Below are 15,124 nucleotides of genomic sequence, written 5' to 3'. Positions count from 1 at the left end.
GTCAGGGGTCTTATCAGCTTCTCTGGACATTTCAGCTCTTATTCTAGAGAGGCTGCAGACTGTATAGAGGAAGCCTACCAGATGAAATACCAGGAAGGTGGTGTCCTTGACATTCAGGGGAAACAACATTCTCAAAAAATGACTTAACTATTTAAAGGAGAAGAAGGAAAGGCTAGAAAGCCCCATCTCCTGCTCTTCCTCTAACAAACTGGGTGCAATTACTAATAAACCCCCAAAACATGCTATTGGAACTGGGATGCAGGGTAGGATGAAGAAACCATAAACCAAACATACCTGGAACGAATTCCGATAGGTTTATAAACTTTCTATAAATGATTATCACCAAGCCCAGCACAATAGCTATTCTAATCCATGTTCCTCTACTGAAGAAACTACATGTTAGAGACACTCCTGGAGCTATCTCCGGCTAAGAAAATAAGCCTAGGGACCAGAAAGGTATTAAAACCTTGAAAAAGGCTAGGGATGTAAAACACATGAAAGTCTCCACCCTGAGAGACATTATGAATTAAACAACATGGTTGCTGAGTGCTTTACCACAATACAGAGTAAGTACAACCAAAATGCAGTCAGAACAGGTTTTTTTCCACTTTCTCAAACCCCACATTGGGCACCAATAAATATTTGTCCTGGTTTAGGGCAAATCTGGGAGGAAACCTCTGAATGGGGTCTCTCTAGGAAACAGATTCAAGCAGTCCTTTCTCTAACTGGTTTGGGGAAAAATATTTCCTCGGAGAGAAGTGGAAAAAAACCTGTTTATTTAACAGGCAAAGCACTCCCCAGCACAAAAATGAACAATACTGAACAGCAGAACTTCTCCCACCTCCGAAGAGATGACAAATTCAGAAAAGTCCCCTCGTGGGTTGCAGGTTGGCTCACTCAGTTTGTTCTCAGTCCCTCCAGCGCTGGGAAATGGCTCAGCCTAGGCCAGGCCTGGTGGGCCACAGGTGTGAGTTCTGAGTGCTCTTCTGGGTTTTCAGTCCAGAGCAGGTTCAGACAATTCCAGGAAAAAGATAAAAACAGTCCAGGGAGCTTCTTTGCCTTAGCTAGCCAGAAAAACTAACCAAAAACAAAGGAGAGCTCTCTCCTGCTGTCCACTGCAGACAACACAGTCTGTGTGAAAGAATGCAGGGGAAGCAAGTGTAGTTTCTGAAAACAAACTCTGCACCTCTTCTCTCCCCCTTCACTCCTGAAACCAGTCTTAAAGCTGCAGAACTCAATACTCAACATCAACAGAACAGATGATTTGGGGATACAAGCATCATAAAGTCACCCCAAGACACAGGTGAACCTGTGTCTGCAGAACCTCTAAGTTCTGCATCAACTTACAATTAATTTTTTCTTTGAGTGTGTTTATTTGACCCTATATAAATTAAGGACTCTTTCCATAGGGCTGCTTGAATACTGCACAGATGATACCTACTAGGAGATGCTGAAGCCTAGAGCATTGTATATCAGAACAGAGAAATATTAAAACTGATTTACAAAACCAGCAGGTGGTAGTTCACTTGCTATCCTCTGTACTTGTGTGGTTCAACTGACTTATTTTGTGATTTGGAATGAAAGCAAATTTTGTAGCTAGAGCCGTTTTCCTTTGCTTCAACTTGTGGCCACACTCACATTCTAACTCTCTAGTTATCGTGAGTTATACCTGTTACCTTTTCAAAGTTGCAGACCACAGAGGACTCATGCAGGCGTGCTTTACTCTTGTTTCTGAGTTGCTGTTCTTCATGAGGGTAGAAGTCTTCAAGACAGATTTTGAAAAGATTATCAAATGTGCAGAGAAGAGAGAGACTTGTAAAAAAATATCTTTACAGAAGGAAAGACTTCTGTTTGTGCAAAACACTTGCATGGAAAGGTACTGTAAAATTGTCAGTGGAAGTCTCAGGTGGGGTTTGTAGTCAGGAAACAGAAGCATAGAAGAACAATGAATCCAGAAGGAATTGATTTCTTTCAAACTGTTTTTTTGGATGGAGTTTTTGACTATGGTTTCATATTGCTTGATAATCTGGAAAATAACATTAAAGGAAAAACATTGTGGAAAGCCTTGACATTACCATAAAAGCTAATTATTGAATTTTTTTTTGTCTAAGTAAGTTGCTAGTTATATTATTCTGTCTTCCTAATCTGTAGATAGAGTTACTTGTTGGCAATATCTTAATTTAAGCCGGTGATACCATCCACTTATATATGCTATCCTGTGTTTTAGTATGTCATAGAATTGTGTCCAGGTAAATTGTATTAACTGCAAACTAAGTTTTATATCTCCTTTTTAAACGAAGATCTGTTGTACTAATACTGAATTTATTAAAACCAGCTTCACTGTGCAGTTGCTTCTCATCCTAGGTTTTATGGGAACCTTATTTGTCTAGTGTCCTATGGAAGCAAGGCGCATATGATGCGGTGTGTGTGGGCCACGTGTACCGCATGCATATCCAGTCAAATTTTTTTCTGGCCCGCTAGCTAGTGTGGACAATTGTGACAGATAGGGATCTAAAGGAAACAGAAGGGTCCAAAAAAATGGATCCAAAGTTTATGACAATAAACAGCTAATAAAGGAGAGGAATTCTAGTCAGGAGCTCGTGGGGGAAAATGTACAGTGCATATCTTACTAGAAAATAAAGAGGCAGAAAAGCTGTAAGGAGCACTCAAGCTTGAGGAGGTTCTTCTTTGACAAATGGTTGTTCCATTTGCACCTTCATGGGTAGCAGCAAATTGAGGTAACTACAAGTTGCGAAAGTGCAGGTTCTGGTGTTCCTTATGAGCTGTTGCAGGAAATACAGGAGGAAGTCTTGAAACAATACGCAGCATAGTAAACAGGAAAATAAGTGTCTCAACTTCTTAAAATAATTTAGTCTAACTGAAACTTTTTTTGTGTTTTTGTTTCAATATTATTGGATATTGTTGTCTCATCTGGCTTCTGTTCATGGATGGCAAAGTCCTCAAAACTCCAGTAGTTTTATTACGTTTTGGTTTGGTTTTTGTTTGTTTGGTTTTGTTTTTTTCCCTATTGTTGTGGATTGAGTTGGATTTTGTTTGGATTTAATTTTTTTGTTTAAGTTTGCTTTAAGTGGGTTCTTTATTCTTTTAACGAGTAAGTGAAAAACCAGGCTTCCCTAGCTTAAGAAGCAGGTGGACAAATGGTCTAGTCTGGACCACTAAGGAAAGCAGAATTAGCTTCCCAGTTATTTTCTTTTGGGATTTTAGAAAATGATGTAATGACCTTAGTGGATGAGCTAAGTGACCAGAAGTAAGCTTTTGGAGTAAGCATCTGGGAAACCTTTAAACCATGTCTTTGTTTGGGTTTTGTAGTTGAAAATACAAAACCACTGGATTTCTAATATTTTTTTCTTCTGTTTTAAGAGAAGAATTGAAACATCTGAATTGCTCTGGTATATGTAAGTTAATGTGATCCATTCCAAACATATTCTGATAACTTTGTCTTGATAGGAACTTTGAAGGAATTATTTAGCTCTTCAACTGAAACTTTAATTTATGTTTAAGTTAGCTTTTCAGCATACTTGCATTTATATGTCTAAGTTATTTGCAATGCATACTAAAAAATTCCTCATTGATCTGTTTTGTTTTTTTTTTCAACAGGTAGCACTACTGGGTTTAGATGTTTTAGGTACCCTTGTTGACAGACTATCAGGATGCTTTAAACCCTATATAGGAACTGGTAAGTGAAATACAACTTTTTTTTTCTTAAGACCAAACGGTAAAAGACACTTCCTCTTGTAGCAGCTGAAGTGGAACATGTTGAAAACTTACTGAGCTAATTATAATGTACTGACAGGCATTTTACTGGTGTTGGAATTGAAATAATTGTATAGCATCATGTCAGTGATCATTTGTCACTGATTTTTTAAGTAGTGGTTGGGATTTTTTAAAGGTTCCAGTAATTAGTTTCATGCTGTATGGTTGCTTACCATTCCCTGAGACAGGCATCTAAAATTTGCATTGAAACACAAGTGTTATGTTTAACTTGAGTGAAGGTTTTATTTGCAGATCACTTTAATCAGAGCTTCTTTTCTGCTGAAGCCTGTAGTCTCAGAGGATTATGTGGTACACCCCTTGTTAGATAACTAGACTGTAGCTTTTAGTAATCTAAAGTTTTAATGAGATAAAAAAAAAGTATTGTTATTCCTGTGTGAAATGTGTTTACTCAGATGAATTTCAGATTAAAGGATCTACATGTGCTGGACTATGAGAGCTCTTTTCTGGGAGATATAATCAAAATACACTAAGCAACTAATTTTGCTGCTGGCTTTGAAAAGAGATAGTGATATTAGGACAGGGACATTGGTGTTACAGCACTGGCTGTTTTTAACAGAAGTGTCTAGTTAATGTCCTTTTCCAAAGTTTGCATGAGATAAGTTACATCATGTTCCCTGATCCCCAGCTATCTCAAATTGTCTGTTAAAATTTTAAGCTTCCTCTTCTTTACATGTCTAGTTCTGTATTTAAGGGCTTTGAAATGAAATGTTCAGGAATACAAAGTATGATTTATGACAAACTGCTAACTAAATTAATTGAAAGCATAGTTCAGTATTTTGTGGAACTACTGCAGTAGAGTGCAACAGAATTTAAATATATTTCATTGTGGAAAGTTTTTCTTTGACTGGTTAATTTTGTATTGGAGCAGTGTAAGGGAACTGGAGGCGTATTGTGCCATGCACAGTATTGATTTCTGAACAATCTCCATTTGTAGCTACAAACGCTGTTTTGCTCCAGAGTTTGGTAAAGTTTTGATTTTTATTTTAAGAGTCTGTAAAACCTAAAATTATAGTAACATTAAAGGAAGGTTGGGAAGCTTATTCAATTTTTCCTCTCTTAAGTATGAACTATCTGAGAACAGTTTGAAAATCCTGTTGTTGGTTTGGGCTTTTCTTGTCACAGTGATTGGGTAGTCTGAGATTATGACCAAATTGTAGATTTAAATTTCAGCAGTATTTGTATTAAAAAACAAGAGAGAGAGTACTGGCCCTGGGTGACTGTCAAACACATGTAGCATCAGAAACTGTATATTCTAAAAGTATTTTTTAGTTAAGCTAAGTAGTAGTGCCTTCAACTGAAATTGGTCCTCAGAGCATCTCCAGAATCAAGACTTCTAGAATATACAAGTTACTGTGGTTCATAATCAACTTCTGTATAAACAAAGCTAACAGATGCTGAAATCTTAGTCTCGGTAAAGGCAGAAAACAGTATTTTAGGTTACTTTTTAAAAGAATGATATGAATTCTCAGTTGATAGCTCTCTCTCCAAGTTTCATAAAAAGACTGGAATAATTTCCATTTTTTTTCAGTGAAGCAGTAATATAAAAACATTATTGTAAATGTCTGGGGTTTGTATATTCCAGGGCTTATGAGAGTAATTTAAAGCATATTGGTGAACCAGAAAACTGCTTCTTTCAAGAAACCTAAAGAACCAGGAGTTTCCTAATTCATGTTCTGTTGACTCTGCATATTTGTCTTCTAATGTAATCTAAGTCCAGTAAGTCAGACCAAAAATTTGTATTTGTTTGCAGAGGCCTGAGAAGGTATGGATGGGAGAAATAGGCAGTGATAACTCCTTCATCAGTAGGAGTTGCCAGCGGTCTTGCAGGTTAGGGCCAGCTGAGGCAGATGGTATCTTCAGTGTTTGCCCTGTCATTTCATTTTCTTTCCTACAGCTTTATCTGTTTAGTTTCTGACTCACATAAATCTTTGGTTTTTGCAATGTTCTGTAGAAGTACTTAAGCATGCAAAACTCTTTTAGACTGGTTGCCTGAAAAACTTGGTTCCTGCTAGATCTTGTGTTACAGAGGTGAGCCAACATTTCTTACCTTCCTGACTGCCAGGTTCTATTTATGGATTTCTTCCATGCCTGTCTTCTGCTATCCCTCCTCCTACCCCAGCTCAGACACAATGGGGCTGTTTCTTGCATACAAATTGTTTCCCCTTTCAGTGCCTTTCTGTTGTGATGCATTTGAGTTGAGGCAGCCATACCATCTGTCATACCATATCAGAGAGACAGCTTATGTTCATAGTGGCATAATTGTATTTGTTTTCATTTGTTGTCTGTTACTTTTGTAATTATTGATAATAGATTTCTTTGTTGCATAGCTCCTTCCTGAAAATTGACCTAATATGTGCATGAGACTGTCTATTGCAACAATCTGTTTCCTGTGCAGTGATGGTGGATGTGGGGCCCACTCTCCAGGGCAATGTGTTTCCTCCATGCCTTTATCATTACGGCAAGACCCCTTCTTGAGAACTGTGTGAAAGTCCAAATGCATTCTGATAGCTGAGTTATCTTCTGCACAGCTGTTTGCAGAGAGCTCTTATAGGCTTGTGAGGTACCACTTCTATTTTTTTGACTTCCGACGCTTCGCCCACCTGTAGCACTTCATGGGGTCGTTGTGACCCAAATGCAGCAGCCAGTATTTGGCCTTGTTGAACCTCATACCATCCATATCCATAGTTATGCATTTGACAAGAATCAAGTATTCTATACAAACTGCCATTTTAGGGGGGTTTTTTGGGTTTGTTTTGGGGTGTTTTTTTTGCTTTGTTTTGTGTTTTTGGGGAGGCGGAGAATTTTTGGTTTTGTTTGGGTTTTTTGCTTAGATTTTTTGTAACTTTGTTATGTCCAGTTAAGTGATTCTTTGATATGAATATTGTTAATGAGGTATATAATCGTGTATTGCAGATGTGCAGTGTGTTCAGGTGATAATGAGGAGAAAATAAAAAACATGTAATCAAGTTTGAAAATGTTGGGAAATTTGTAAGCAAAGTAGTTCAGCTAAGAAATAAGTTCTTAGGGCCCTACAGGCCATCTTAGTAGTATTTTATATGGTAGGATTTTATTTTCTCTAGTTCGATTAAATAAATGTGAGTATATTATTTTTGGAGGCAAACATAACAGTTTTTTTTCTAGAAATTCAATTATTACTTTGAAATATTCAAACTATAGTTAACTCCTCATTTATTGCACTAAGCTGTTGTAGATACTTGCATTCTCAAAATAACCCATAAGGATTGCACCATGACTATAGCAAAGGAAGACAGATGTAAAATACTTACCTGCTTTGTTCTCTGCCTTTTTTAAAATACAATGCATCCTCTTTTTTAGGTGAAGTTTCATTTTTATAGCTGTTTTCACTCATAACATAGCTGCGACATTAAATGCATTTTTCCTTTGATAAAGAGTGTCACATTCTGGTGACCCTGAGATGTTTTTATTTGTAAATGACGGAAATATAATAATATTTCATCCAACTGCGATATGGGAAAACATATTTGACCTTTCACACCCCATCCCCATTTAATTTCATCTTCTGTTTTGATGGGGATGAATTTCCCTAAGTGCGGAGAACAGCTAATGTCACTGAATATTCACCCCCTTAAGCATTACAGGCCTCTGCTATGAAGTGAAAAGCATGAATGCTTTACTATTACTTCAACCTTAGCAACCTACATATATGTCTAAATTACATTTCGGCAAAATCAATACAAGAGTTGTAGGGCAGATATTTTCCAATATTTCAGAGAGCACATTAGTGATCTTTGTATTGAAGTAGCATGCCTGATAAGAGACTTATTTCAGTTTCCTAGGCAACCATCTAATGTTGCTTTAAATTTCTTCTAAGGTGTTATCCTTTTGTAATTAACCACATTGAGCGCATTCTGCAGCTGACATCAGTGTTCTGAGAGCCTAGACACACAGATTTGGAATCTTTCTGTTAGTACTTCCACTTAAGATCCTTGAAAATACTTAGGAAGCAATAAATATCAGGGTATGTGTTCTTTCGTAAGACCACATGTCTGTATTCTGGGAAAAAAAAAGCAGTATTTTACTGTTACATCTTTTGGTATTTGAAACTACTGCTTTTTCTGTGATTGAAGAGACATTACATAAGCGTACATAATTACTGTATCACAGTCTCTTTTCCCAGAGGATTGCATTAATTATTGAAATAATCATATATATCCAAAATAAAAGAGACTATTAAAATTATGGGCATATGTGTCTGGATGATAGGATTTCTGGGGAAAGTGTCCACTCATACTTTCCTAAAACAAGTGAATATAAGTTGCCCCTGTTATTGTCAAAAGGAAAAGAAGGAATATAGTAAAGGTATACAGAATCTGTTTCAGTTTTACTGGGCAGAATTACACCATGATATAATTTTCTGCAGATATTGAACTGTCCATTAGTCTGTTATATAACTATATAGACATTAACTTTTACATACAATCTTACAAGGTGTTGCAGAATATTTTACTTCTCTGAAAATTAAAGGAAATGTAATTGACAGCCAAAATGACCAAACACAGGTTATATTTGTATATGTACATATATGTAAGTCTCAATAGGGGTACACATTTTAAACACAAAAACTCCATATGTAAATCTGTTTATATGTTTAATAGTAGTTGCAAATTCATGTTACTGTGAAAAGAAACCACTGGGCAAAAATAGTTTTGGAAGATAGTTGTAGTGCCATATACTAGCACATGAAACAAATTTGAAGTGTTTTAATTTTTTACCAGGTAGATTCAAGAAGTGTTGGAAGAGCATTTAAATTAGTGTCCTCAGACTAATTTAAATGTCTATCAAATCTGTTGTTATAATGAAGCATGCAAGTGTGGCTGCTCATGCTCATATCCTGGATGGGTGCACTCTTCACTGGCTTAAAAACTGGCTGGATGACTGAGCCCAGAGGTTGATGGTCAGTGGATTTAAATCCAGTTGGTGACTGGTGGCAAGTGGTATTCCCCAGGACTCAACACTGGGACTGGTTCTGTTTAATATTTTTATCCATTATTTGGATAAGGATGTGGAAGGCACACTCAGACAGTTTGAAGATCAGACCAAACTGGACAGGCATGTTGATCTGCAGGACGGTAGGAAGGTTCTACGGAGGGATCAGAACAGGTTGGAGCAGTGGGTTGAGGCCAATGGTATGAGGGTCAGCAAGGCTAAATGCTGGGGTCACAACCCCAGGGAAGCACCTACAGGAAAAGCACCTGGGTGCGCTGCATGCCATGAGGTGGAACATGAGCCAGCAGGTGGCCTAGAAGGCCAGTGACATCCTGGCCTGTATCAGGAGTAGTGTGACCAACAGGATCAGGGCAGATTATCCCCCTGTATCCGGCACTAGTGAAGACACACCTCAAATCAGTTTTGGGCCCCTCGCTGCTAGAAGAACATTGAGGTGCTGGAGCATGTCCAGAGAAGGGCAGTGGAGCTGATGAAGGGTCTGGAGCACGAGTCTGATGAGGAACAGCTGTGGATTATGTAGCCTGGAGGCACAGAAGGAACCTTACTGTTCTCTATAACTACCTGCCAGGAGGTCGTAGCAAGGTGGAGGTCAGTGTCTTCACCCAAAAAACAATCAATAGGACAAGAGGAAATGTCCTCAAGTTGTGTCAGGGGAGATTTAGATAGGATAAGAAGAAAAATGTTTTCGTTGAAAATGTTGTCAAGTACTACTACTGGCCAGGGAAGAGGGTGAGTCACCATGCCTGGAGGTATTTGAAAGTCATGTAGACGTGATGATAATGAAGGACATGGTTTAGCAGTGGCCTTGGCAGTGCTAGGTTAGTGATCGGCCTTGATCTTAAAAGAGTTTTTCTCACTTAAATGGTTTCTGTGTTACCTGAGGTGTTTTAAAGCAGTTGTAAGGACTTGCAAACATGAATTAACTTTTTGAGTGAATTTGGGTTGAAAGCAAGTTGGTACAAGAATTTGGAAATACCTGTTTGAGGAAATCAGCATTCAGTGACACTCATATTGTAAGTTTTTGGTTTTTCTCTTAATGGTTGAATTTTTTTGGTGGAAAAGACTTGAATAGGCAGTTTATTCAAGCTGTGACTCTTTAATAAAGTGGTTTTAATGTGGTATGAAGAAGTGCTTTGAAAATCCATGAAATCCATGCAAACTAAGAACTTTATTAGCATGAGCTACCATGGATTATATAACATGGAGGAAAATGCTGGATCTTCAGGTGTCAGGGCCTGAGTGAATTTTGTTCTCATTTTTGATTTTTATTAGTTTAATTGAAACATTGAGACCAATGGCAGTTTCTGATGGTGATTCAGGATTAAAAATGCTTGCAAAACAACTAAACATAAAACTTGGAATAATTAGGTTGGAAGGGACCTTCAAAATTATCTGTTCCATGTCTTGTCTTAAAAAATGGCCAAGCTATGCTGTTAGAGAAAGCTTGGAAATTAAATCAAATCAAATAACTCAAGAAACTGAGTTGCTCAAATAAAGTAAAGTAGGCTTTTCTATTTATGTCGAGGATGTCTTGTCTCAAGGATGCCTTGTTGCATCTAAATGCAAGTCATGTGTTTTGTCTCATACTGCCTTTTCATTTTATAGTTTACTGTCCTCAGGAAAGGCTGTGTTGGATTGTTGAAGGATTTTCTTAAACAATAAAATGCTGACTCTTCATATTTCTTTTGTTTTTTGGAAAAGGCTTTTAGAGGACAGTCCATTATTTGTATTATTTTTCTCCTTAATAGCTGCTTTTGTATTTTCAAATGTAACAAAAATACTAGCTTCTTGCAACACCTCAGAAAATCCTTACATTTTCTTTGGTTTCCTCTATAGTTAATGGTCGCAGATAAAGGTTGTAACTGATTTAAGCTGCAACTTTTTAAATATTTCTGATTAGATTATCTGAAGTTTCAGTTAACAAAAAAAAAAGTCCTATGCAGGCTTTTAGTTTGGTTTTTTTTGTTTGTTTTGGTTTGTTTTGGTTTTTTGTTTGTTGTTGTTTTGTTTGGTTGTTGTTGTTGGTTTTGTTTTGTTTTATTTTTGTTTTTTTGTCCTGGCTAGCTAGTGCTGGAGTCTATTAGTAGTGGGAATTCATTTTAGCTGAAGTGATCCATGCTTGAGTGATAGGCTGTGATTTAGAGTATGTATCTGCTTCCTGTCCATGGCCATTTCACTGTATGACACCTAGAAATGCAGTGTTTTTAACTCAAAGTAGAGAAATCCTACCCTTCTTTGGGTTTTGCTTAATTCTAATTTTTCTGGTTCTGTAAAAAATCTAGTCTAGAGCTTAAAAAATTTCAGAAGATGACATGAGCATTTGTTCCAATCTTCTAGTCTTCTTTCAGGTTTAATACACCTCTTGAAACTTTTTGGCCTTTAAGACTGTTCTCATGTTCCAAGACTGACACCTTGATAGGCTCATGGATAGATCATACAAAAAAAAGTGTTTGTTTTTTCCTCTCTGTTGCTGATGATGAACACTATGTGTCATTAATCCCACTAATGGTTTTCTTAATTAGCTTCTGGAGAGACCCCAAGCAGCACATTAATAGCTGAAATTGCTGTTGATTTAAGTGGCCAGGACTTTATGTTGAGGAGGGGAGCACTGAGGCCCTGAGAGCCTGGTTATGATTCTTTGCTTAGAAGTAACCCCTTGACTACATGTATCTGTCAGGCTCCACAGGAGCCCCTGTGGGATGCCTTTCTCTCCTGTGCATCCTGCCCAGAACAGAGACTGCCCTAATTCCAGAGGCAGCTGTTTCCCTCCCTCCTTTCTAATGACAGCCGTTCAATGCTGCTGCCTGAGCTGGCAAGGTTTCTGAGGAAAGAGGAAGATATTGCTACCTAGCTTTAATCTCTTTCTGTCCTCAAAGACATCAGTAACTTTAGTAACAATTTTTTGCCGGCATTGATAATGTTTCTTTAGTAAAGATTCTTTTTTGTTTAATGCTTTTTTTCTAAGCCTTCAGTAAAGGAGTATCTGAAGTTGGTTCATAGAAATAAGTAGACCTGAGACTTAAAGTGAGCACAGGTATACAAAGAGCGAGCAGGTGTAAGTGGTCAAAAGAGAAGGAAAAGCAACAATACAAACTGAAAAGGTCCAGAAGGAACTGATGTTAAAGTTTAACATCAACAGCATTCTTTGCTGCAGGAGTTGTAGAGTTAAACTGCTCAGGTTTTTGGAAATACATTGTGTGCCATTCTAGGCAATTTCTGTGATTTACTTGTTTTATCATCTTCAATCCTGGTAGAGGAAATTAATATTTAATCTTTTAGGCTGTATTCTGATTGTGAAGGCTGGTTTTGGCCTTAATTTGTGCATCTACTGTCCCAACTAGTGGTGATAAAATTATTTGGTGAATTTGGATCAATGAAAATTTATTCACATTTACGGAGATAAGAGCAGGAAGGCAATGTAAAAAGAAACTGGTGGGATAATAAGCTCTGTTGTACAGCGGATAGGGAAAAGGCATAAATAGCAGCTCAGATGTAAATGCCCAGCATTGCAGTCCAGTTAAAGAGTGTGATTGTCCAACTCTGCTCTGCACTGGGCTTGCCTCACCTCAAGTGCTGAGTGCAGTTTTGGGTACCAGAACATAAGAAAAGTCATGAAGTCTAATTAGAGAGTGTCCAAAGGTAGAGTAGGACCCACAGCTGGTCTGTGGGTTAGAGAGGGTTAATGAATGAGGTTTGTTTTGAGAAGTATTCTCTGATCAAGGCTGTTGGCATGGAGACCAAGAGGAAAAGAAGGAGGAAAGAAGATAACTAGGAAAAAAACCCCACAGCTGTGGCAAGTATTTTTAGAAAGGTCCTAGGAAGAATAGGGGTGGAAAAACTTTCCGCCAATGATTATGTTGACCAATTGTGACCAATTAAGAAAGTGTAAACTGTGTAGAGGGTATAAAAGACAGTGTGATGTTGTAATAAACAAGTATTAGCTTTCTAAAGTGTAGCATGACTTTTGTGTGTCACACCTTCCTCTATAGTGACACAAAGGAGGCCAACAAGGATAATGAAGGGTCTGGAGGAGAAGCTGTATGAGGAATGACTGAGGTCACTTGGTCTGTTCAGCCTGGAGAAGAAGAGACTAAGAAGACACCTCATCACAGTCTACAGCTTCGTTGTGAGGGAAGAGAAGAGGCAGACACTGATCTCTACTCAGTGCTGCACAGGGAGAGGACCTGAGGGAATGGCCTGAAGTTGAGCTAGGAGCAGTTTAGGTTGGATATCATGAACAGGTTCTTCACCCAGAGAAGTGTTTGGGCACTGGAACAGGCTCCCCAGTGAAGCGGTCACAGCACCCAGCCTGACAGAGCTCAAGAAGTGTTTGGACAATGCACTCAGGCCCATGGTGCAACTCTTGGTGTGTCGTGTGCAGGACCAGGAGTCAGACTCAATGATCCTGATGGATCCCTTCCAACTCAGAATATTGTATGACTATGAAATAGCAGGTCAGTTTGAGGTAGATCTGGTAGAATTAATGTCCGCTATGGAATATTTTTGGTATCACTTTTGGGTTCTCTTCATTAATCAAAACATGTAAAATTGTGATATAATGTAGAAATCTTAACAGGAAAACCTCAGGAGAGGCTGGAAATGGGTAGAAGTTTTGGCAATATACTAAAACATGTCGAGAAGGCAAGTTGAACGAATACATGCTTCACAAAAAATAAACAACAGTTGAAAAAGGAATCACTGTCTCCTAAATTTGTCATTTTTCTCAGCATATCAGCAGAAATAAATAACAGAAAGATGTCATATGTTATTAGGTTTTCCAAAATCCATTTGAAGTAAGTTAAGAATATAGGGAAGAGAAGATAAAAGATGGAGAAGGTTAATATGAAACAGTAGAAATGTGTGAGTTCAGACTGCATGTGACAAATTATATACCTCAATGAGTAACTTGGCTAGGAGGCTACCGCAGTGAATACAACCTTTCATGTGTGGTCCTGCTTCTCCTTTGTCACCCTTAATTCTGACATCTGTTTGACATTGTTGAGTTTGCAGCCTGATGACAGAAACAATGAAATTGTTGTATTTACATTGCAATATAAAGAGGGACACTAATTCGATAATGCTGGTGAGAAAGCTTGTGCATTTTAAAGGAAAAGTAACAGCCAAAATGATGTTCAGTTTTGAACCTTGATCAATAGGAAACCCAACTTCCACTGGTTTCCTGTTGGAGCGTATTCTGACAGAAAAGATGAACACTGAAAACTAGCTGGTGGTCCCAGCATTCAACAACCTAATTTCAATTGTCCTGCACAAACAGAATATATCATGGCTTATATGGGGACTTACAGAATCTTGAGTTTTAGGGGGAAAAAGCCAAGCCTGCAGCCATTTGGACCTTTAACAACTCGCACAGTGTGCTGTCCCTCTGTCAGAGCTCCAGGAGTGGGAAAGGCTTGTGTGTTCGGTAGCTGCACGCACTGAAATCTGCAGGCTGTGTCATAGCTTAGTTTAACTTGGTGACCTCATCTCTGTTCAGCGGCTTCTGGTAGCTGTTCTCTGTGCTTGCCTTGGTGATTTGAGCAGAACCCTGGTATCTGCAGCTCCATCAAATGACTCAAAGTGCTAATTAGTCACAAAGGAGCCCTGTTCTCACAGGACTTGCACTGGATGTGTTTGTTTCCTTCTGTGTAAAGCTAGAATTGCCTTCAGCTGCCCAGCAGTCAGGTCAGTGTAGAGACATCACTAGCAGTGTAGGGCATGGGGACAAGGTCAGTTCAGAAGTGCTGAAAATGGACATGAAAAGAACTGTTGGCAAGAAAAATGTAATCAGTAGGTATATGAGTGATTGGAAGTTCATGGGAGTGTTCAGCTGTGTACTCTCAAAAATAGCTTCTTAAGTTCTGGATTTTTTTCTCTGTTCACAAAATGGAAAAATTCCCCCGAACTAAACCCAACCACCAGACAAAACAGAAATACCCTTTAAAAACCTAAACCATAAAGTCTCACACTATCCAAACAACAGCAATCCAACCCAAACAAAAGAACCCCAGACTCTTCTTTTCAAACTGTAAAGTGAAAGTAGCTGTACTAGTTGCTTCAGAGAAGAAAGGGTAGGGAAGATAGATGAAAACCACAAAACCTTGGTAATGGTGGCTGAAGATGTCAGTGGACTATCCAAAACAAGTAGAACTAAGTACTCAGATCAGGATACTAACAAAGCCTTCAGATATTGCAGGAGGAAAAAATTAAAACTTGAGCAGTGTATTTGTCAGTAACAGTCACCGTACAGACATGGCTGCTGTTTTTAGTTGTAGGAACGGGGGATTCAGAAAACCTCCTCAGAATGTATAATTCTGTTTATTTGGCTGGCAAATCTATTGTT

At 38.3% G+C, this 15,124-nt stretch overlaps 1 protein-coding gene across 26 annotated transcripts in view; it reads left to right on the top strand.

The window, feature by feature from the left end:
* CLASP2 (cytoplasmic linker associated protein 2) overlaps nt 1-15,124 on the top strand; it is a 184,312-nt gene that overhangs the window by 20,912 nt on the left and 148,276 nt on the right. For all 26 annotated transcript variants that reach the window (XM_033057754.2, XM_033057745.2, XM_033057675.2 and 23 more), the window contains exon 2: nt 3,619-3,697. In XM_033057754.2, coding sequence (XP_032913645.1) covers nt 3,619-3,697 — 79 coding nt within the window. The remainder of the gene's footprint in view (nt 1-3,618; nt 3,698-15,124) is intronic.

Source organism: Catharus ustulatus, chromosome 1, assembly GCF_009819885.2.
Source record: "Catharus ustulatus isolate bCatUst1 chromosome 1, bCatUst1.pri.v2, whole genome shotgun sequence".
NCBI lineage: Eukaryota > Metazoa > Chordata > Aves > Passeriformes > Turdidae > Catharus > Catharus ustulatus.
Note: the sequence above shows the minus strand (reverse complement) of the source record. Positions and strands in the feature narration are given on the sequence as shown.